The sequence below is a fragment of the Myxine glutinosa genome, chromosome 2 (assembly GCF_964187855.1).
Source record: "Myxine glutinosa chromosome 2, kmMyxGlut1.1, whole genome shotgun sequence".
Lineage (NCBI taxonomy): Eukaryota > Metazoa > Chordata > Myxini > Myxiniformes > Myxinidae > Myxine > Myxine glutinosa.
The window spans coordinates 60,252,551-60,277,393 of NC_136262.1; the positions used below are offsets into that span (position 1 = coordinate 60,252,551).

Genomic DNA, 24,843 nt, shown 5'->3' on the forward strand with positions numbered 1-24,843 from the left:
TAATAATGTATCATTTTCATGATCACTATAATAATGTATCATTATCACTATCACTATAATAATGTATCATTTTCATGATCACTATAATAATGTATCATTTTCATGATCACTATAATAATGTATCATTTTCATGATCACTATAATAATGTATCATTTTCATGATCACTATAATAAATGTATCATTTTCATGATCACTATAATAATGTATCATTTTCATGATCACTATAATAATGTATCATTTTCATGATCACTATAATAATGTATCATTTTCATGATCACTATAATAATGTATCATTTTCATGATCACTATAATAATGTATCATTTTCATGATCACTATAATAATGTATCATTTTCATGATCACTATAATAAATGTATCATTTTCATGATCACTATAATAATGTATCATTTTCATGATCACTATAATAATGTATCATTTTCATGATCACTATAATAATGTATCATTTTCATGATCACTATAATAATGTATCATTTTCATGATCACTATAATAATGTATCATTTTCATGATCACTATAATAATGTATCATTTTCATGATCACTATAATAAATGTATCATTTTCATGATCACTATAATAATTTATCATTATCACTATCACTATAATAATGTATCATTTTCATGATCACGATAATAATGTATCATTTTCATGATCACTATAATAATGTATCATTTTCATGATCACTATAATAATGTATCATTTTCATGATCACTATAATAATGTATCATTTTCATGAGCACTATAATAATGTATCATTTTCATGATCACTATAATAAATGTATCATTTTCATGATCACTATAATAATGTATCATTTTCATGATCACTATAATAATGTATCATTTTCATGATCACTATAATAATGTATCATTTTCATGATCACTATAATAATGTATCATTTTCATGATCACTATAATAATGTATCATTTTCATGATCACTATAATAAATGTGTCATTTTCATGATCACTATAATAATGTATCATTTTCATGATCACTATAATAAATGTATCATTTTCATGATCACTATAATAATGTATCATTTTCATGATCACTATAATAAATGTATCATTTTCATGATCACTATAATAATGGATCATTTTCATGATCACTATAATAATGTATCATTATCACTATCACTATAATAATGTATCATTTTCATGATCACTATAATAATGTATCATTTTCATGATCACTATAATAATGTATCATTATCACTATCACTATAATAATGTATCATTTTCATGATCACTATAATAATGTATCATTTTCATGATCACTATAATAAATGTATCATTTTCATGATCACTATAATAATGTATCATTATCACTATCACGATAATAATGTATCATTTTCATGATCACTATAATAATGTATCATTTTCATGATCACTATAATAATGTATCATTTTCATGATCACTATAATAATGTATCATTTTCATGATCACTATAATAATGTATCATTTTCATGATCACTATAATAATGTATCATTTTCATGATCACTATAATAATGTATCATTTTCATGATCACTATAATAATGTATCATTTTCATGATCACTATAATAATGTATCATTTTCATGATCACTATAATAATGTATCATTTTCATGATCACTATAATAATGTATCATTTTCATGATCACTATAATAATGTATCATTTTCATGATCACTATAATAATGTATCATTTTCATGATCACTATAATAATGTATCATTTTCATGATCACTATAATAATGTATCATTTTCATGATCACTATAATAATGTATCATTTTCATGATCACTATAATAATGTATCATTTTCATGATCACTATAATAATGTATCATTTTCATGATCACTATAATAATGTATCATTTTCATGATCACTATAATAATGTATCATTTTCATGATCACTATAATAATGTATCATTTTCATGATCACTATAATAATGTATCATTTTCATGATCACTATAATAATGTATCATTTTCATGATCACTATAATAATGTATCATTTTCATGATCACTATAATAATGTATCATTTTCATGATCACTATAATAATGTATCATTTTCATGATCACTATAATAATGTATCATTTTCATGATCACTATAATAATGTATCATTTTCATGATCACTATAATAATGTATCATTTTCATGATCACTATAATAATGTATCATTTTCATGATCACTATAATAATGTATCATTTTCATGATCACTATAATAATGTATCATTTTCATGATCACTATAATAATGTATCATTTTCATTATCACTATAATAATGTATCATTTTCATGATCACTATAATAATGTACCATTTTCATGATCACTATAATAATGTACCATTTTCATGATCACTATAATAATGTACCATTTTCATTTTCACTATTAGTGTGTAACTATTATCATCGTTATGTGCAATTATCATTAGTATTTCCGCTCCACGGTTACTAAAGAAGCTCTGAACACTTTTGATCGTTTATCTCTGCTGAGAAATAAACAGTTTCCGGGGAGAGGCCTCCATTTTATAGGCTTTTCCCCGAGCAACCACATTCTCGGTACTCATCTCCAAATCATAAATAACCCCAGGTCTGGGGATTGATGGCTAATAGGGCTATTTATAGTTACTTTGTCGTTTGGAAATTTGGACCCAATTATTAATTATTTTCTTCTGTATTCTTACAATGACGGTTGATTGAAAATTTGATGACAAAAGCTCAAATGGTAAAAAAGGTTATGGCCTGGAAAACACACACACACACACACACACACACACACACACACACACACACACACACACACACACACACACACACACACACACACACACACACACACACACACACACACACACACACACACACACACCATAATGAACCATAATCAGGTTTTTAAATAATACAAGCTTTCGTGTCCCACTGATTGATACAACTCACACTGCTTGTGCCTTCCTTGATGCGTGTGCCCTGTCTCCTGGCATAGGCCCAAACTCCATCATTTGCTCAAGCTGGGCCCGAAGCAACTCCGAATCGACACCTCCATCTGAGCACCGCAGAATGATAAATGCAGTTTTACACAATATGACTCTTGTTTGGACCTATTTATGGATGTAATGGCATTCGGTGTGTTAACATTTTGCAATTCTTTACGAGTTTAATCGATAGGTTTTGTTTCTACAGACTCAAATGCTCACAAAATGACATGCGACATGTGAAACTTCTGTGTTCGGCAATGCAGGAAATTAGAAGCTTTGCTTGGGGTGCCTAAAAACCAGAGTTATACTGACATGAACTTAAACTCCCACCGGACTGATAGTAATTTGAAAATATATGAGTGCAGGCACGGGAAATTTAAATGGCAGAGCATTCACCAAATAAACCGAGAATGGCACTGTGGTTGGCAGAGCACGTACATCCGCCAGGCTGAACACTTTACGTTCTGTATCCTACTGATATGCCGGATCTGCATCCGGACATGAACCAAAAGCTCATCGGCTTGTTCTTGCCACCTATCCAACCCATCCAACAAGTTTCGTCGTAATTCGTCGCTCTCTTTTTGAGATATCGTGCTATGTATCGTTTTAGGCCTGATCTCTCAATGGTGAAGTATCACTTTTAAAATTCTCCTATCCGTATCCGGATGACCGGATCTTCACCAAAATCTAATCAATTCTTCCTTGTCACACGCCCAACCTGTCTACCAAGTTTCGTCTGAATCCGTCCATAACTTTTTGAGATATCCTGCTTACAGACAAGCAGACAAACAGAGGTGAAAACATAACCTCCCTCCACCTTTGGTGGCAGAGAAAGAAACAACAAATTTGATTACAAATTACAATTTTACAATTACAATTAATTAAATTCTTCAAACTAGCAACGGTACCCGCCCTACGGGCGGGGCTTCAATTGGGAGGCCCAAATGAAAAGGCTAAATATCAGAAATTGAAGGCTTTTTTTTCTTTTAAATGATTTATATAAACATCCATTAAATCGCGATCGTGTGGCAGCCGTTTGTGCGGCACCCGGGAAAATAACGTCATGCGGGAGCAGGTATCAGCAGGATGTGGCAGTGTGGGAGTCCACATTTCTGATCCTCCTTCATGCCGAAGTAGCCCACCACTACTCCATGCATTCCGCTCTTCAGATCCGCAATGAGAGATTTAAGCTTGACACTGAAGGCATGTGTAGTTAGTACTCCCGATGTCGTATGTACTCCCGATACGCGTTTCCTTCATTGTAAAAACTACCAAATCAACAGTTAAAAGGATTTTGAGCCGATAGGTGTTACGGCCTTGGCAAGATCGATGGAGACAGCGATCTGTTAGCATATACACCACCCAAATAGCTACGTGGAATTCTCTCATGTAGAGATTAAACGTCGTTTGAACTTTGGCCGAGGTCATTATCTACTTTTAATGATGTTTATATACGAATGATGTTTATATTGGTTTTGGGTCGTCCTTTCCACATATCTCGTGGGATTGTGAGTTGGAGAGACGGCCGTGATGGCGGGGAGGGGGTTGGAATTCTCTCAAGCAGCGATTCAACCCATGTCCTTATGAAAGGTCTTTGTCTGAGGTCACCGAGTCCGATCGATGCAGCCGTGCAGCGATCGGTGCAACCGTTTGTGCGGCACCCGGTGCAGCGATCGGTGCAGCCGATCGGTGCAAACGTGGACTCCCACACTACCACATCCTGCTGATACTTGCTCCCGCATGACGTTATTTTCCCGGGTTCCGCACAAACGGCTGCACCGATCGAGATTTAACGGATGTTTATATAAATCGTTTAAAAGAAAAAAAAGCCTTCAATTTCTGATATTTAGCCTTTTCATTTGGGCCTCCCAATTGAAGCCCCGCCCATGGTGCGGGTACCGTTGCTAGTTGTCACAATGGAAACATCGTCACAATGAACGTTATGTGAATGCGAATGTTATGCGGGAGTCCAAACCTGAGAATGCTGGAAACCAAAGCTGAAATTGGAAAAACTAAATAGCATCTAACTAAATATGTCATACATACTTTTTGGTAGATTCATGCCGAGATCATTTTGCATTTTTACTTCTGCCACCAAAGGTGGATGGAGGTTATGTTTTCACCCCTGTCTGTCTGTCTGTCTGTTACTTGCCAGAAATGATTCCGGCAAGTATGTTGATAGGTTGGTTTGTCTGTTTGTTCGCAGTACTACGTCTACACCCTTGTACGTAGAAGCGCCAAACTTCACACACATATTTGTCTTGCCCTGGAATAGACTGTGCCCAATTTTTAACTCTCTCGGCCCAAGGCCTCCATTATGACGTCATAATTTGATAATTCGACAAGTTCAAAACTTCATCCAATCAAGATACAATTGCTTGAGCGCCATGTCGGCATAAACTGGTGGAGAAAAATATAATGATGACGTCATCAGTCACATGGTTCGGCCGCCATCTTGGAAAAACGTAAAAAATTTGCACCTCTATATCTCCGAAAGTGCTGAATAGAAAAAATTGAGACATGGATCATTGTAAAGAACTCTCCATGGGGAATAAAACATGTTAATGATGATGTCATAGGTGCCTCCATTATGACGTCATAATTCTACGAGTACAAAACTTCATCCGATCAAGATGAAATTTCTTGAGCATCATCAAGGAATAAATTAGTTTAGAAAACAAATAATGATGACGTCATCGGTCACGTGGTTCAGCCGCCATATTTGTCCAAAATGGCCGATAAAAAGTACATTCCGGCAAGTCCTCGGTCTCTGACCAATTTTTCATCTGTCTGTCTGTCTGTTTGTTCCCAGTACTGCGTCTGCACCGTTGCACGTAGAATCGCCAAACTTCACACACATATTTGTCTTGCCCTGGAATAGACTGTGCCCAATTTTTAACTCTCTCGGCCCAAGGCCTCCATTAAAAAAACCACCTTTAGAGGCCATTTTTCCCCGCAAAGCAGGGGTTGGCCTTTTTCGGGGACCGTGGTTGTTGTTGTTTTTTGGTCCCCTTTTTGAAGCAATGTTTTACGGCCGGATGCCCTTCCTGCCGCCAACCCTTTTTGTCGTCTTTTACGACAAGCAGGGAATTACCAGTGAACTGGTACTCAATTAGCCGACCTCGGAAGGACGACAGGCTGAGTCAACCCCCCTGGTGTTAATTCAGCGATCGACCGGGATTCGAACCCAGGATCCTAGGATCCTAAGCTGGCACCCTAGCCGCTCGCCCAACACCAGGCTCGGTGCCTCTAAAGGCATCAAGCCCAAGGCCTCCATTATGACGTCATAATTCGATAATTCGACAACTACAAAACTTCATTCAATCAAGATGCAATTTCTTGAGCGCCATGTCGGCATAAACTGGTGGATAAAAAAAATAATGATGACGTCATCGGTTACGTGGTTCGGCCACCATCTTGGAAAAACCGAAAAACTTTGCACCTCTATATCTCCGAAAGTGCTGAATATAAAAAATTGAGACATGGCTCATTGTGAAGAACTCTCCATGGGGAATAAAATATGTTAATGATGATGTTATAGGTGCCTCCATTATGACGTCATAATTCCACAAGTACAAAACTTCACCCGATCAAGATGAAATTTCTTGAGCATAATCTAGGAATAAATTAGTTTAGAAAACAAATAATGATGACGTCATTGGTCACGTGGTTCGGCCGCCATCTTGCAAAAACCGAAAAACTTTGCACCTCCATATCTCCTGAAAGTGCTGAATAGAAAAAATTGAGACATGGCTCATTGTAAATAACTACATGGGGAATAAAATATGTTAATGATGATGTCATAGGTGCCTCCATTATGATGTCATAATTCGACAAGTACAAAACTTCATCTGATAAAGATTAAATTTCTTGAGCATAATCTTGGAATAAATTAGTTTAGAAAACAAATAATGATGACGTCATCGGCCACGTGGTCCGGCCGCCATATTTGTCCAACATGGCCGACAAAAAAAAGAACATTCCGGCAAGTCCTCGGTCTCTGACCGATTTTTCATCTGTTTGTCTGTCTGTCTGTTTGTTTGCAGTACTACGTCTACATCGTTGCACATAGAATCGACATACTTTACACACATATTTGTCTTGCCCTGGAATAGACTGTGCCCAATTTTTAACTATCCGAGGCACAAGGCCTCCATTATGATGTCATAATTCGATAATTCGACGAGTACAAAACTTCATCCAATCAACATGCAATTTATTGATTTATTGTTTGTCCGTTTGTGAACAAAATATCTCAAAAAGTTGTGGACGGATTCGGACGAAATTTGGCAGAGATGTAGCGTATGTGACAAGGACAAAATGATTAGATTTTGGTGAAGATCCGGGTTAGGCTCTGGCTACTAGAATTTTAAAAAGTGATTCTTCACCATTGGGAGATTGGGCCAATAACGATACATAGCAGGATATCTCAAAAAGTTGTGGACGGATTTGGACAAAACTTGGTGGAGAGGTTGTTTGTGAGACAAGGAAGAATCGATTCAATTTTGGTGAAGATCCAGATCCGGATCCGGCTAGTAAAAATTTTAAAGTGATTCTTCACCATTGGGAGATGGGGCCAAAAACGATATATAGGAGGATATCTCAAAAAGTTATGGACGGATGATTTTGATTAAATGTGATTCTGTATTGTGATTTTCTGGTCTACTCTGGGATATAAAATGTAAACTGTTCACTTGGCGGGGGTATGCTTTCTACTGAGTGTCGTTCTAGTTTCTAGAGTTTCTAATCCACCCCATATATTTGAAGGGTCCTACAGTAAGAAAAAGATGTTTGTAGCCTTGCTTGAATAAATTAATTTTGCTATGCATAGGTGGGTAAACTTCACTTAGCGATGCTCCTGGCACCGTCTTTTCCCCACTCATGGTCACTGGCAACAGTTTGGCAAACTAAATAGTGGCCTGATTCGGAAATTATGCAGAATATTAGACAAATGGAAGAAAATGAAACTAAGGGATGTGAAAAAGATTGCACAGTATATCGATCTAGCTTGTCTCCTCCCTAACCAACAACATGTATATTTGTGATATTTGCAAACATGGCAATTTCATTCTAATTTCAAAACTGCTCAGCAAGTTCCTTTCATGACGAGTAGTCAGTTTCAGGTTAGTGCCAAGCGTTTGCAATATTCACAAATGGCACAAACCTCTGTCCTGCAACGTTTTTGCCTCGTCTTCATCGCCACTTCCACTTCCTGTGGATTTGAAAGAAAACAAACGCGTAAGCCATCCAAGTATTTTCCGGTTGTTTTGCGAACTTAAAGAAATACATGAGGAGATTTTGAATAAAAATTTTGGGAACCAAAGAGTAAATTCTTCAAGTCGGCTGCATGTCACACAAATATGTTAAACATAAATCCAGCTGTGGTTATTTCAAGATTGTGTTTCAATTCTGGTGAAATTACGATTGTCGTTGCTACAGCTCTTCGACGTCACACACAATAGTGTAGGCTGCTATGTCTTAAAAATGGCTGTCGTGTTTTTTTTTTTGTTAAAAGCAAAATTCCACTTGATTCCTTGTCTTTGGGGTGTCACATGTTCGAAAAAATAGGTTGTTAATTTTTTAAAACGGATTAAGGGTGTCAAATCCAATATGGCCGCCAAAATATATAAATTCCATTAAAACTGGTATTCTGAACACAGTATGAGGTCCAAATTAATGATAATACCCATAATTTCAATACCAAGGAGTTCAAAAACAATTAATTTCAATATGGCAGAAGGAAGCAGCATTGACCAGGCTTGGGTCGAAGCTGGACTATATTCTCCAACAACCGTAACGCAAATCCTAAATGGAAAACATCTCTACAGGTCCCTAGAAGCACATACTGTAACATTGCTTGCTCTATACCATCTCTACTTTGACAGGTTCCTAACAAAAGCACCAGAAGAGAAAGTGTTCCTAAGTGAAGCGTCCATTGATTTGGAAAAAGCATATCAGAAAGATATCAGCATGAACACAGGCAACCGTCAAAACCTCAGAGATGCCGTCAGAGAAACCATGACCATGTTCGAATCTAGAGATATCCTCACAAAGTTGGGACAGTTTGAAAGCAATCCAGCACCAATTCAACACTACATCCGTAACTACTTGAGGCAGTTTGAAACTATCCTTCAGTATATTAGAGCTACCAGACAACGGGACCTGCTGCTGCATATGGAAAGCACTGAAGCTCTTATCAAGTACTTCTTTGCTCACGACCACCTGAACTACGCACGTTTGCTCCCTTTGTACCTGTCAACAATGCAGCAAACAGAACAAATTTTTCCAGATGTCTGGGCAGAACTCCTGAAAGGAAATTTCTGTGTGACGAAGGGGATTGCTGCATTCACTTCAATAGGTCCAGATCACGGAATTGAGCAGGAGAACCGCAAACTCAAGGTCATTGGAGGCATTACTGGAATAACCCAAATTGAGAGAGCTCTAGACCGTTTCTTCCTGATTGCACCTGACTTGTCTAATCTAGTAGAGGAGTTTCAAAGAGAATATGGCATGGAAGGTGCTGATACCAGAGACCAACACCACGAGATCACAGGGGGAAAGTCCACCCGAGTAATGAGAAATGCCGCTAGATTGACAGAGGTATTTGTTGTTCATGGAGACCCATTCGTAACCGATGAGTGACCTGTGTAACCTTCTTACCAAGAAAGTAATTGATGAAAAGGTAACAAAGGACATAGTAGACCGCGATGCCATCGGACAACAGTTGTTCCAGACATTTGTCAAAGAACGCCTTACAGAAGGAAAACTTTCAGTGTGGGATCCAATGAAGAGAAAGAACATAGGCACTTTCAAAAGTGCCAACACAGTGAAGAAAGTGAAAGCAGGTGACAAACTCATTAAAGTCAAAGAAGAACGAGGACTCCTACAGAGGTTTATAGTAGCATCAAGAAGCCGTCCAGACCTTGATCTAAAGGACTGTATTGGGAAGTATGAATTTGGAATTGTTCCACGTGCCCTTTTCGCTTCGGATGGGTCACTTCTCCTAGCATATGACAAGGCTAAGGTCCTTCATCATCTTGAAGCGCTAGTTACCAAGGAGCAACCTAGCCCAACAGAAGCCACAAGCGATCCAGCTAATGCCATACCGAGTGTTTCTGGCGACCAAGTATTGAGTGAAAACTCCCAAACTGAAGTACCACCCCAAGCCGAGGCGCCTGAAGTACAAGAAGCGCAGCCTGAGCAAGAAGCTTCAACTGACATGTCCGACATGTCTGAGAAATTTAAAGTTGTAGTCATAGATGGCATGGCCCTCGTTAACTCCATCTCCAAGACAGACAAAATAAAAACATGCAGTGATTTTGCCATGTCATTTCTTGAAAAGCTTATCAGGATTGCAGCTAACTACGACGAAGTAAGACTGGTATTTGACAGATACGTCGAAAGTTCTCTGAAAGAGCAAATGAGAAAAAAGAGAACAAAGGGAAACTCGACCTACTATCACATCCAAGATAGTACACTGATCCAGAATATTTCCTTGAAGGACTTCCTTTCAAGTGTCAAAACCAAGGCAGAACTTGTCGAGTATTTAGCTGCAAAGACTCTGGATCACAGCAACAGCTCTGCCAACAAATTGAAGAAGTTCATGGTAACCTTCGGCACTGAGACAAAAGGCAATGTAAGTGTGCCTGATGAATTGGTAAAACACGGTCATGAAGAAGCGGATACGTTACTCTTGCTCCATGCCCTAACAGTTAACGGCGATGTAGAACTTGTAATAGACTCTCCAGATACCGATGTCTTCTTGCTGATGATCCACATGTATCCACAGCTACCTGCTGAGACATATTTCCTTACCGGAAAAGGAAAACTGAATAGGAAAATTGCAGTCAAACCTATCTTTGAAAAGTTAGGAGTTAACCGCGCCTCAGCTATTCTCGGGTTTCATTCTTTCACAGGATCAGATATGTGTGGCAGGTTCGCCGGCAGGACAAAGGACTGGTGTATGAAGGTGTTCATGTCCTGCGATGATATGATACTGGATTCACTTGCTTCACTTGGAAAATCTGCTGCTACACCCTCTCCAAACGCAATTGACCAACTGGAAAGGTTCGTTTGCTTGTTGTACAGATCCAAAACACACACCAAAGTAAATGCACTACGATGGTTCTTGTACTCAAATCGACAGGCCGAGGGAGAGAGTCTGCCTCCAACCTCTGGATCATTGACACCACACATTCTGCAAGCACATTATATTGCAATGATATGGATGCAGGCATGCGAAAGTCAACCGTCCCTTCCTTCTCCCACTGACTACGGATGGAAGTCAGAGGAAAATAGATTTCTTCCGGTGATGCGTTTGAACCCTCCAGCACCAGAGGCCGTGACTAAGCTGGTAAAATGTGGCTGCAAATCAGGATGCAAAGGAAACTCCTGTAGTTGCCGCAGCAATAAACTCCCATGCACAGAGGTCTGTACTGTTTGAACTACGGCTGTAGCAACAATGAACAATCAGCTCAGAACATTGTGGGAGATGAACACGAGGACGTGTAAGGTAAAACGGATGATTGTGAGACAGGAATATTTAAATATGGTCAAACAGGAAATTACATTACGCTATCATTGTTATAGCAATGTGGACCTTTGTGTAAAACAGTGGTAGCCATATTGGATTTTCTCACTATTTCTCACTATGGCTGGCATCCACCGATTTCAACGAATCAGTAACATGTTTCCCCAACGGCCTAGCATTACTTATGTGGGCATTACCACCAAAATGGACCTATTTCATCATTCACAATTTGTGTTATCAAGAACATTAAGTTTTTGTACTGTGGTTATTTAAGAAGTGGCGGCCATCTTGGATTTTTCCACCATTTTGAATTTGACTGCCATATTGAAATTAATTGTTTTTGAACTCCTTGGTATTGAAATTATGGGTATTATCATTAATTTGGACCTCATACTGTGTTCAGAATACTAGTTTTAATGGAATTTATATATTTTGGCGGCCATCTTGGATTTGACACCCTTAATCCGTTTTAAAAAATTAACAACCTATTTTTTCGAACATGTGACACCCCAAAGACAAGGAATCAAGTGGAATTTTGCTTTTAACAAAAAAAAAACACGAAATGACATAACAGCCTACACTACAAGGCGAAGATGGACTTTTCTCTTCGACTCCAGTTATCGTGGAAGAAAACAGGCGACAAATAAGAGATGCATGTCTGACAACGATGTTCTTGTCGATCATCTTAAGCACCTGAGTTCAGCTCCTTGACCAGCGATGACATGGTGTTTGTAATCGAGTCAGCCGCAACAAGGAGATCATTCCGTAAGTTCCTCCGTCCTCCTGCAGACAATGTCATACATTTTAAGATGGAGCAGACACTACTTTAGCTCTGACAAATAACATGTACTTTCTAAAGATACTTGGGTTCATCAGAGATTATAAAAGTTATGAAATAAATTATGAAAATTAATAAATAATAAATAAACGATCAACAAATTATGAAATAAATGAGTTTGATTCAGGACACTCTTATTAGGTGGTAGTCCAAGGTATGGCCCAGTGGAGATCTCATCCATGATGACAAGGGGGAGTAAATAACTAATGAATTTACTGCAGCTGATATACAAGGATTAAATCCAAGGAAAATTTGTCTAAATACCTATATCTGTAACAAAGCCGAATGTCTACCATAATAAATGAAAGAGTGAATGCAAAGTTGTAACATCAGAAATGGTGTCAACAGATAAAAAGATAGCACAAGCTATCGATCTATCAATGAATGCCAAGTGGCTCCACAGGGGTCACAGGTCAACTAATCATTTTATTTTTATTATAATAAGCACTTGTGGTTGAACAACCAGACATAAATTAGAGATTTTGCTGCCCATTGGTATCTTCTTTATGGTTAGTGTAGATCAGAGACCCTCCTCCACAGGGCCAAAATTGTTGTCCCTTTGAACTACATCAGAACCAAGGCATTTCACCTGTTAAAATTGATATCTTGGAATGTATTTCCTCCCCCCCCCCCCACCCCTCCCCTTTTCAGCCTGGTGTTGGCTTAGCGGTTAGGGTGCGGTTTGGGATCCCAGGATCCTGGGTTCGAATCCCGGTCGATCGCTGAATTAACGCCAAATTAACTCAGCCTGTCATCTTTCCGAGGTGGACAAATTGAGTACCAGTTCACTGGTAATTCCCTGTGTGTCGCAAGAGGCGACTAACAGGTTTGGTGGCAGGAAGGGCATCCGGCTGTAAAACATTGCTTCAAAAAAGGGGACCACAGTGCCCGAAAAAGGCCAACCCCCGCTCTGCGGGGAAAAATGGCCTCTGAAGGTGGTTCTTCCTTCTTCTTGTAATGTTTTTCCCTTTATAGCAGCAAGGCTCATGGAAGGGCAAGGTAGAATTGACAGTGGGCCAAACATCAAGGGAATAGATGAATAAGTCGCAATGAATATCACTGTTTTACTCAAATGGCAATTCATTTTCACAAACAAGTAATACAAATCAACTTGCAATGTTATTATGAGCTAGGCCGCTAGGGGGTGCAGCATTATCATGTACAGCAGAGCAGATCCAAACATCAAGGGAATAAACCAACACTACTGTGACTACTACTACTACTACTACTACTACTACTACTACTACTACTACTACTACTACTACTACTACTACTACTACTAATCCACTTGCCCAGCTAAGGGACATAGTTACCCCATTGGAGGTTGACCCTTTTGCACTTCGTTCCCTTGGGACAGGGGGAACGCATGGTTAAGACAGGCACTTTGGAATTTTTTAGCCATGGTGCCAGCGATTGCTCGCCTACTCTTCGCAAAGGACAGTGTAAGGTCTTTAACGTCCAGCAACTAATGCCGGCAGCTGGGATGCCCTCTGGATGTCCATCCAAGGGACGGCACACACACATTGATGAATCTCCTATCTGTGAAACGCCGTGATGACAGTTTGTAGCTGGGTCGGGATTCAAAGCCACGCTAGACAATTTAGAGGCGAGTATGCACACCTCAAGGCTACCCTGCCAGCCAAATGAACAAACAGGGTAAGAGTAAAGGGAGAAAGAGAGTTGGAAACACTGAAACTAGCAAGTAAGATGATTGAGTTGGGAAAGATTAATGTAGGTAATAAAGACAATGAGCCAGATTGGGGATGAGAAGGGATTGCGGTACACTGTTTGCTGGAAGTCCTTGAGGGAAGAGTGAGACAGAGCAGCCTCTGTAAGGTGGTTCCATAGATGAGAAAAGTGAGGAATAAAAGAGTTGATGTGTGCAGTCAGCATGTATTTTGGAAGTTTAACTAGGAGGGGGTTACTGTAAGAACACGTGCATGTTGGAGTAGATACGGAGGGCCAGGCTAGGCCTGAAAGAGCAGAGTGAGCAATATTGGAGAAGACGTGGTAAAAACAGACCACTGACACATGCCTGTGATGTAAAAGCAACAGACCCTGTGCTTTGGCCTCATCACGGGAGATTCCAATAATTTTGAGTTTTTGATTCCATAGAATTCAGGAGAGACGGATGTGATACTGGGGCAGCAGCACATCAGAAAGAGAACTACTGTATTGAGCTAGAGACAAAGTATTTTGTAGACGGTGAGTAGCTCTGATTTTCAAAGGAAAGACCTGGATCAACAAAAGATGCCCAATTAACTCAGCCAAATGACAGAGTGATGTTTGAGAACGATAACATGCTTTTGATAAAATCCCTCAGCGAAGGGACAGGTGGTGTGAGAATGATGAGAGATGACGAGATGGGACGAGATGGAAGGGAAGTGGTGTGAGAATGGTGAAGGGTAGGCAGGGACAGAAATACAAGTTTGTGTGGCAAGGGTGCCCGGAGGGCGTGAATGGTGTTGGTGTCCTGTTTTCTGAGGAGTTTGTAGACAGTGTGGTGAGTGTGACTAGAGTGAATGATAGGTTGATGATGGTGAAAATGATGATTGGAAAGCTCTTGGTGAACGTCATCTCGGGATATGCTCCGCAGGTTGGTCGGAGCGATGAAGAGAAGGACAAGTTCTGGTGTGCGATAGAGAAGCTGATGGAAAACGTGAAAGATGAAGTTGTTGTGGTAGGAGGAGACCTAAATGGACATGTGGGAAGGAGTATGGACGGTTTTGAGGGAGTTCATGGGGGTTACGGATATGGTGTGAGAAATGGAGAAGGTGAAAGGATTTTGGAGTTTGCTGATGGAGCTGATTTGTTGATTTGTAATACTCAGTTCCAGAAAGAGGATAATAAGCTTGTTACATACACGTCAGGTGGGTCGACGACAACCGTTGACTACCTGATGGTGCGTAGGCGAGATAGGGGGCACCTCCGGGACACAAAAGTGATCCCGGGGGAGGAGGCTGTTTCACAGCACCACTTGGTTGTCTGCGACATAAGGGTGAAAGGTGCGAGGAGAGCTCGGCGGGTGAAGTACCAACCGAGAATGAAGGTGTGGAGGTTGAAAGAGGTGACAGTAAGGGAGGCATTAAAAGAGAGGCTGAGTAGGGTAGAGGATGATGTGGTTGAGCTTGAAAGTGGTTGGATGTCAATGAAAGCTAGTCTGTTGGGAGCCGTTGGCGAGGTATGTGGATGGACAAAAGGACCACCGAGGCACTCAGAAACATGGTGGTGGGATGATGAAGTTGGAAAGAGGATTGACGAGAAGAGGAAGAAGTTCAAGGAGTGGCAGAAGGCGAAGGGTACGGGAGCAGAAACAGCAGAGCATGAAAGTTATAAGGCAGCCAAGAAGGCTGCAAAGAAAGAGGTAGCAAAGGCGCAGGAGGCATGGAGGAAAATGTTCGGAGAACGCTTGGATTCGGAAGAGGGTCAGAGAGCAGTATTCAGGATTGCAAAGCAGATAGTGAAAGAGAGGTGTGATGTGATGGGGGTGAGTTGCTTGAACGATGAAGTGGGACAAATCGTTGTGGACCCAGATGGAATTAACGGAAGATGGAAAAGATATATGGAAATGCTGTTGAATACAGAGAATGAATGGGACGGCAACATAGAGAGTAACCCAGTTTTAGGACCGGCAGAGAAAATAACTGAGAAGGAAGTTGAGGAAGCGATAAAAGCAATGAAGGGTAGAAAAGCGCGAGGGCCGACGGGAGTTGTGGGAGATATGTTGAAGGCAGCAGGAAGTTGGAGTGTGAAGAGAATGACAGAGATCTGTAATCTGGTGGTGAAAGAAGGCCGCATTCCAGTGGATTGGGAACTGAGTACCCTCGTCCCTCTATACAAGGGGAAAGGTGACCCTCTGGAGTGTGGCTCGTACCGAGCGATAAAGTTATTGGAGCATGGAATGAAGGTATTGGAAAGGGTGTTGGAGAGGAGGATAAGGAAGAAAGTGAAGATCGACGAAATGCAGTTTGGATTTATGCCAGGAAGTAGAACGACAGATGCGCTTTTTATTGTGAGGCAGTTGTAGGAGAAATACATGGAGAAGAGGAAGAAGATGTTTCTTGGGTTTGTTGATCTGGAGAAAGCATTCGATAGGGTTCCACGCAAAGTATTGACATGGGCAATGAGGAAGTTAGGAGTGGAGGAATGGTTGATCAGAGTAGTGATGGCAATGTACAAAAGAGCGCACACAGCTGTAAGGATGAAGGACGGGAACAGTGGTGAGTTTGAGGTGAAGGTGGGAGTGCATCAGGGGTCGGTACTAAGTCCACTACTATTTGTAGCTGTGATGGAGGTGCTGGCTCAGAATGTAAAGGAGGGTTTACCATGGGAGTTGTTGTATGCAGATGATCTGGTGTTGATTGCGGAAAGTATGGATGGACTGAAGGAAAAGCTGAACAAGTGGAAGGAATGTATGTAGACAAAAGGTCTGAAGGTGAATATCGGAAAGACGAAGGTGATGGCAAGTGGTAAAGCATGTGGTGAGGTGGAAAGAACTGGGAAGTGGCCCTGTGCTGTGTGCAGGAAGGATGTCGGAGTGAACTCCATTCAATGTACAATGTGCGCTGAGTGGGTTCATCAAAAATGTAGTGGTCTGAGAGGGTCATTAACCAGTGTGGCAGCTACATTCAAATGTAAGGTGTGCACAGAGGGAGCTGCAGATGGAGGAAATGTTGAGTTGGATCTTGGAGACGGTGTGAAGCTGGAAGGTGTGAAAACATTTTGTTACCTGGGGGACATGCTGAATGGAGAAGGTGGATCAGACTCGGCAACGGTTGCTCGAGTGAGATGTGCATGGAAGACGTTTCGGGAACTGAGTGGCGTGCTGATGAGGAGGGGAGTGTCGTTGAAGCTGAAGGGAAAGGTGTATGCTGCATGTGTGAGAAGTGTTATGATTTATGGGAGCGAGACATGGGTAATGAACGTAGAGCAGCAACGAAGGTTGGAAAGGGTGGAAATGCGAATGGTTCGATGGATGTGCGGAGTATCGTTGAGAGAGAGGAAGACAAATGATGAATTGCGAAAAATGATGGGTATAGAGCCTGTGATTGATGCTGTGAAGAGGAACAGGTTGAGATGGTTTGGTCATGTGTTGGGGAAGGATGAAAGTGACTGGTTGAGAAGAGTGATGGAAATGAATGTAGAAGGAAGTAGAGGACGGGGAAGACCGAGAAAGACTTGGCTAGAGATGGTGGAAGAAGAAATGCGGGCAAGGGGGTTAACAAGGGGAGATGCAGAAAATAGGGCAAAATGGAGAAGATTGTCATGGGGACCGCAAGGCTATCCCCCGCTCTAGCAGGGAAAATGGCCATAAAATGCATGTTGTTGTTGTTTGTTGAAGGGACAGGTAAAAATGCCTAGTTTACAGATAAAGTGGCATTCCATCCAGATTTGAGAGGAAGGCGATGACATAATCGGCAAACAAACCAGGTTCATGAAGATTACTGAGATAATCAAAGTAGAGCCTGACCGCTGAGTGAATAATTTGTTGTGCTTTGAGTTGGCTGCACTAAACTGGTCAAGTTGACTGATTGTATAGAACTAGGACTGTTAGGGATTGCATTCATCGGTATTCCAGGTAAAAATCCTTGCAGCATGTGTTGTGGCTCTCAGACTCACAAGTGACCAACTGGGAAAAATAATGGATGCGTGGAGGGTGGTGTTCGACTGCCAAGAATGATGGATCTTGGCTTGAAATAAAATGAAAATAAACATTGAAAAGATCGGCAAGAGTGCAATGCAAAAGAGCAAGTTTTAAGGAAGCCACTGAGGTCACGTAAATGAGCAAACTATGCAATTCACCTCAAATAAGTATAATAGAAAAACAAGAAAAAGCAATCAGAGATTGCAAACCCTTGCCAGGATGTATTTTCAGTGGTTTTTAAGGATTTTATGTTAAAACAAATTATGGCGGCCGAACCATGTGACCGATGACGTTATCATTTTTTTTTCTAAACTAATTTATTCCTAGATTATGCTCAAGAAATTTCATCTTGATTGGATGAAGTTTTGTACTTGTCGAATTATGACGTCATAATGGAGGCACCTATGACATCATTAACATATTTTATTCCTCATGGAGAGCTCTTTACAATGAGCCATGCCTCAATTTTTTTCTATTCAGCACTTTTGGAGATATAGAGCTTCAAAGTTTTTCGGTTTTTCCAAGATGGCGGCCGAACCACGTGACCGATGACGTCATATTTATTATTAAAAAATATATACAGGTGGAGTTGCACCTATCGTGAAAATTTCCTGTGAATCGGACCAACGGTTGCAGAGAAAATCATATTTATTCTGTGCGGACAAACAAACAAACAGACAAACAAACGGACTCAAATGCAATACCCTCTCCTCTGGCGCGGGTAATAATAAGCAGACAGGAATATGATAAAGGTGACAATGAACCTTGTGTGAATGCTTCCTGTACGTCGTCTCCCAGGCCAGTGAGGGCGTCCTGGGGCGTGTGTGTAGGCGTGGAGCCCGCCGAGGCCGAACGGATGGGCATTGGGATTCCACGGGTCAGAGTATGGCTCGGAGAGGAACGCGGAGAGCCCTGCGACTGCACCATGGAGCAGGGGTCGGATGTTGAGGTAGGAATGGGTGATAGAGGATGCCTTTAGTAAACATTCGGAATTTGGAACATTTACCCAGCACAGCATACTGAACGGTGTTCCATTGTAGCTCGTTTTTACTCCATCGGCCATTTGGGCCAAAAAAAGTATGTGGACTAGTCAGGAAATGCTCCTGCTGGCAAAAGATCAATGTAACGTTTATTATGATTCTACAGAAATAAAAAGTCACACCAAGTTTTGTTAGTACTGCGGAAAAGAAGGAGACAGGAAACACAGACCATCTAGAAACCATTTAACTGCACACAGGAGGCACGAAAAGATAAGCAATGAGGTTTTGGGCTGCCATGGTAAGCCACTTACTGCTTGCTTTTGCTCTTCTTCCTGAAAGCATGAAGAGCAGCAAAGAAAAGATAAGTGCAGAAACAGGAAAGAAGAGAACATATAGTAAATCCATCATTTTCCTTTGTGTCTATTCGTAAGAATGTGAGCTGCGTGGCAAAGTGTTGTTGCCCCAAGAAATGTTTCAAAAGAAAAACTGAAGAAAATGCCCACTTCAACCAATAGAAGGAATTCATGTGTCATTTTGATACAAATTATATGAGGTGGTTTTGATCTTTTATAACATTAAATTTTCCCTGTAATAGATGAAGTTAAATGTTTGGGTAAAATTATGAAGATACATTGCACAGCAGAGTGTAATGAATAAATGTTCAATAAAGGGTGATTGATGAACATGAATTGTTCCTCCCATTGGAGATTCACAAACTATTAACCTCATCGGGGCACAATTATAGACTAGAAAGATCTCATCCCTGCTGTTTGTGTGTTTCTACTGTATTTTTTATTTTGTTATGTCCTACTCCATTATATGTCCGAGCACCTCCACAAGCCTCGACATTGCATACAAAAAAAATAAAAAAGTGATATCCAACTGTGACTTTATCCAAACAACAAATTTAGAGTTGGATGTGACTTCTGTGGGATGTGACAGGTCCAACCCAGATCTGCAGAATCAAATCCATGAGTTGGCAGCTCAAAGCCAAGTAAGCTACATTCCTCTTTTCTCCCGCCTCTGGAACAAACTCCCTCACTCTCTTCAATCCCACTCCTCTCTCCAGGTCTTTAAAACAGCTGTTCACCACCATCTCTTATCTTCCCCCATCCAAAATCTTGATCTTTTCTACCCCCGTTAATTCACCCCAGATCCACTTTTTTTTGAAATCCCGACTTCTTTCTTTCCTCGAAGTTCTAGCAGTGTCCATGTGTTTTTGTTTTTTTACCTCTCCCACCCCCTTCCCCCACCTTCCCATGCCTACTCCCCCCCCCCCCCAAGCCCTCCTGCTCCCACAGATCTCCCGATGTCCCTGTTCTCTGCTGTTGTACTTGTGTGCTTCCCTCTCTCTCCCCATATTGTCGCCTGCTCCCTTTATTGTAAATTTTGTGTGTCCGCTTTTTTTTTGTGATTGATGTTAGCTCTTACATGAGCCTCGATCTTGTAAACAAAAAATAATAATAATAAACCGCCAGTGAGCTATCCTGCTGTGTACAAATCAAACAGCATTTACTATGCAGATCATATGATTGGATTTGTGCTGGACACCCGAGGTCCCATTTGTCTCTTGTGCTGTGAGTCTAAAACTGAGTTTGCAAGAAGAGAAACCTTGAGGAGTTTCATGAGTCCCTCCAGCTGAACCATGAGCTCACGCCGACTCTCTTGCAATGCTGACATTCTTTGCTCAAGCTCATCCTTCCGCTGCCTGTTCATGCACAAAACAAAAAAAATCAACAAACTCCCAACGTGAGATCTTTCACAGGCCTCACCTCAAATGGGGCAACGACAACTCCATCTGACTCTGGACTTGCTTATCCTAACGCAGGACCGATTAGAAAGGTATACGTAGCGTAGCTCTTTTATGTTTGCAGATTCTTGCCACATCACGAATCCTGGAGTCATCACATCTCTCACCTCAGCAGCTTGAGCTCAGCCAGCAGCGTGGGGTTCTGCTGCTCTTTGTCTGGAGTTGAACGTGAAGCTTTTTCATGTTCCAGTCGCAGGCGCTGGATTTCCTGCAAAATCTCCCTGCCAACCCAACAAGCAAACTCGACTTATTCATGCGCAATTAAGAACATACAGCACAAGGCGATGAAAAGACGACGCAAGTTTCTGCAGGTCTCGGACTAATTTCAAAAGCAAACGTGCATCAGTCGGTCAATGAAGTTTCACAACTTTTTAGCAACACCACGAGTGTCAGACAACATCCTCAAAACATATATGTCATGGAAATACTCTTCCTCTCACGGATATACCCGTTAAGGGAGGGCGATCGATGGGATGGTATGGGATTTGATAGGACGGGAGGGCCATACAACAGCAACAATAATCCCACAATGAATGGAATAAATAGAGACAACAAAAAGAACCCCGTCATGGAATGGAACTGGAATTGTGCCGCCATCAAGCAGAATTGTGCCGCCATCAAGCAGAATTGTGCTGCCATCAAGGACAGGTGATGGGATGGTATGAGTGTTAACAATAGGGAATGTCCATAAAACAAAAACAACACGTACACCAATCCAGTGAAGATTGGGCTCGCATCACCATCCACTGGAATGCCGTTACATCACGGGCATAGTGAACGCTTTAACAAAAGTTCACTTTTGACTTGACCGAATGGAATAAAAGGAGAAGTTGTAAATAATTTTGGATGCCTTAAGCAAAGCTGTAAGACATTGTTAATTAGGCCTATGATTGGTGATGATGCGTGAGGAAGAGATCGGAAATAAATAAAAAACACAGATAGACAGACACTGTCCTTTTTGTTTATTCAGATAATGCCAAATATTTCTTATTTTGGAGGAAAAGGACAAATACATAGCTATGTGGTGAGCAAAACCTAAAATTGAAGTAAAAGTTTTATGGGTTGCACCGTGTGTTGACTCTTAAAAGAGCTATGTATATAAATTATACTTTAAAAATAACTCTAAAGCAAAATACATACGAGAAAGCATTGTCTGTTTGTATTCAGTCGTCTTCTTCTTCTTCGGTGTGCTCAAAATAACGAAAACAGTTTTAAAAAAAATTACAAAATGAAAATTGATGATTTGATGCAGCCTTGACCTTTGAGCTTTAGATGTAAAAAAAAAAAAAATCAGCTTCTAGCTTTTGATTGCTGAACTAGTTCTGTGACCCAATATGGAAATTCTCAAAATTTCAGGTCAATTGGACAAAAATTGACGATTCCATGCACTTTGACCATTGAGCCTTTGATAAAAAAAAACAAAAAACAATCGACTCCTACCTTTTGATTCGTGAACCAATTCAGTGACCCGATATGCAAATTTCTGAAATTGTTAAGTCAATCGGGTGAAAATTAACGATTTTATGTGATGATTACCTTTGATCTTTGGACCAAATTATTAATTTGCCTTCGCCATATTATCATAATAAAGCTTTGATGAAAATTTCATGACAAAACTCCAATGATAAATTGAAATTTCAGGTCAATTGGATGAAAATTGATGATTTTAGGTGACGATGACCTTCAACCTTTTAATCTTTTGACCAAATTATTAATTTGCCTTCGCCATATTATCATAATAAAGCTTTGATGAAAATTTCATGACAAAATTCCAATGATAAATTGAAATTTCAGGTCAATTGGATGAAAATTGATGATTTTAGGTGACGATGACCTTTAACCTTTTTATCTTTTGACCAAATTATTAATTTGCCTTCGCCATATTATCATAATAAAGCTTTGATGAAAATCTCATGACAAAACTCAAATGATAAATTGAAATTTCAGGTCAATTGGATGAAAATTGATGATTTTAGGTGACGATGACCTTTAACCTTTTTATCTTTTGACCAAATTATTAATTTGCCTTCGCCATATTATCATAATAAAGCTTTGATGAAAATTTCATGACAAAACTCCAATGATAAATTGAAATTTCAGGTCAATTGGATGAAAATTGATGATTTTAGGTGACGATGACCTTTAACCTTTTTATCTTTTGACCAAATTATTAATTTGCCTTCGCCATATTATCATAATAAAGCTTTGATGAAAATCTCATGACAAAACTCAAATGATAAATTGAAATTTCAGGTCAATTGGATGAAAATTGATGATTTTAGGTGACGATGACCTTTAACCTTTTAATCTTTTGACCAAATTATTAATTTGCCTTCGCCATATTATCATAATAAAGCTTTGATGAAAATTTCATGACAAAACTCCAATGATAAATTGAAATTTCAGGTCAATTGGATGAAAATTGATGATTTTAGGTGACGATGACCTTTAACCTTTTTATCTTTTGACCAAATTATTAATTTGCCTTCACCATATTATCATAATAAAGCTTTGGTGAAAATTTGATGAAAATAGCTCAAATGGTAAAAAGTTACGGCCCAGACAGACTAACACACATACAGACAGACACATAGACACACACACAGAAGTGATTACAAAACCCCGTCTCCTGGTCTCCTGCTGGGCAAGGGACGGGCTAATAAGAAAAGTAGGCCTCAACTTTTCAGGCAGCATGCTGCCTGCGCCCATCGACAGGAGGGATGACTCTGGGCATGCTGCCCGGAACATTGAGGCGTACGTTTCATATTTTTGTTTTGTTTCATAGTTATTTTTAAAGTATAAAAACCACCTTTTAGTGGCCATTTTTCCCCGCAAGCGGGGGTTGGCCTTTTTCGGGAACTGTGGTTGTTGTTGTTTTTCGGTCCCCTTTTTGAAGCAATGTTTTACGGCCGGATGCCCTTCCTGACGCCAACCCTTTTTGCCGCCTTTAACGACAAGCAGGGAATTACCAGTGAACTGGTACTCAATTTGCCGACCTCGGAAGGATGACAGGCTGAGTCAACCCCCCTGGCGTTAATTCAGCGATTGACCGGGATTCGAACCCAGGATCCTAGGATCCTAAGCCAGCACCCTAGCCGCTACCCCAACACCAGGGACCAGGGACACCAACACCAATTGTTACGGACGCGGTTTAGATGTTATTTTGGGCCGAGCGGATGGTCCACCGCGACCGTTACAGGATCCCCGATTGGCCCGACTCCCCCAACGTTGACCAGATCGCACCACAGATATTCAATCGGGAAACCTCTAAAGCGACCGAATGTAAAGAGGAAGAGAGAAGAAGACAGAGTACGGAGGAATAACAGGATTTATTATACACACAAGCAAAAAGAAGGAGCAATCAAAGTTTCTTTTTATTTTTAAGTTTATTTTTAAAGTATAAAGTATAAAGTTTATTTTTAAAGTATAAAGAATATAAATTGCTATTTTAAGAGGCAACACATGGTGCAAACCGTAAACCTTTTAACTTTATTGTTATTCCACCATGGAAACTTTTAAACGGCACTTAAAACCTAAAAGGTGTATGGTTTCTTACTAATGCTATTTTTGATGGGATCATAATAGGAACTTCAACACAGGAAGCTAGTAGGCCTATCACGCTTGTGCAACGGTTGCCAACCTATGTGTGTTTGTCCGTGCGCTATCCTTTCGAAATGCAGAGCGTTAAGCAAGGTAGCAGCTTGTGTCATTTTAAAAGTCTTTGCTCAGCCTCGGTCGGAATTAAAACCGTCGACATTGCAGACTCAGAAGGGATGCTCTGACCATTACACCACCAATTCTGGTTGTTGATTTAGTTGATTTAAAGTTCTCTCTACCCTTGCCTTTTAAACCCTGATATACATATGATATGAACCTTCCCCAGTCCGCATTCACTGTCGCCATTGTTCACCAAAACGTTCTGGAAAGCATCTGATGTAATGCTAGAAACGCGTGATGGAATGACCAAATTATTAATTATTAATGACTAGAAGACTAAACAAGCGTTACGCCTCAGTCCCCCGTCGGTGAAGTGATGTGAGTTGACAAAGTGGAAGACGCAGAAAACA

At 40.2% G+C, this 24,843-nt stretch overlaps 1 protein-coding gene across 7 annotated transcripts in view; it reads right to left on the reverse strand.

Moving 5' to 3' along the window:
- Positions 1 to 24,843, reverse strand: part of DTNB (dystrobrevin beta) — a 277,429-nt gene that overhangs the window by 9,112 nt on the left and 243,474 nt on the right. For 4 of the 7 annotated variants that reach the window (XM_078773345.1, XM_078773348.1, XM_078773343.1 and 1 more), the window contains 6 exons: positions 20,884 to 20,997; positions 20,578 to 20,674; positions 18,751 to 18,904; positions 12,198 to 12,287; positions 8,139 to 8,186; positions 2,937 to 3,042 (listed from right to left, as the gene is read on the reverse strand). In XM_078773345.1, coding sequence (XP_078629471.1) covers positions 2,937 to 3,042; positions 8,139 to 8,186; positions 12,198 to 12,287; positions 18,751 to 18,904; positions 20,578 to 20,674; positions 20,884 to 20,997 — 609 coding nt within the window. Of the gene's footprint in view, positions 1 to 2,936; positions 3,043 to 8,138; positions 8,187 to 12,197; positions 12,288 to 18,750; positions 18,905 to 19,277; positions 19,299 to 20,577; positions 20,675 to 20,883; positions 20,998 to 24,843 lie in introns of all 7 variants that reach the window. The other 3 variants (XM_078773344.1, XM_078773342.1, XM_078773346.1) reach the window with 1 other exon arrangement.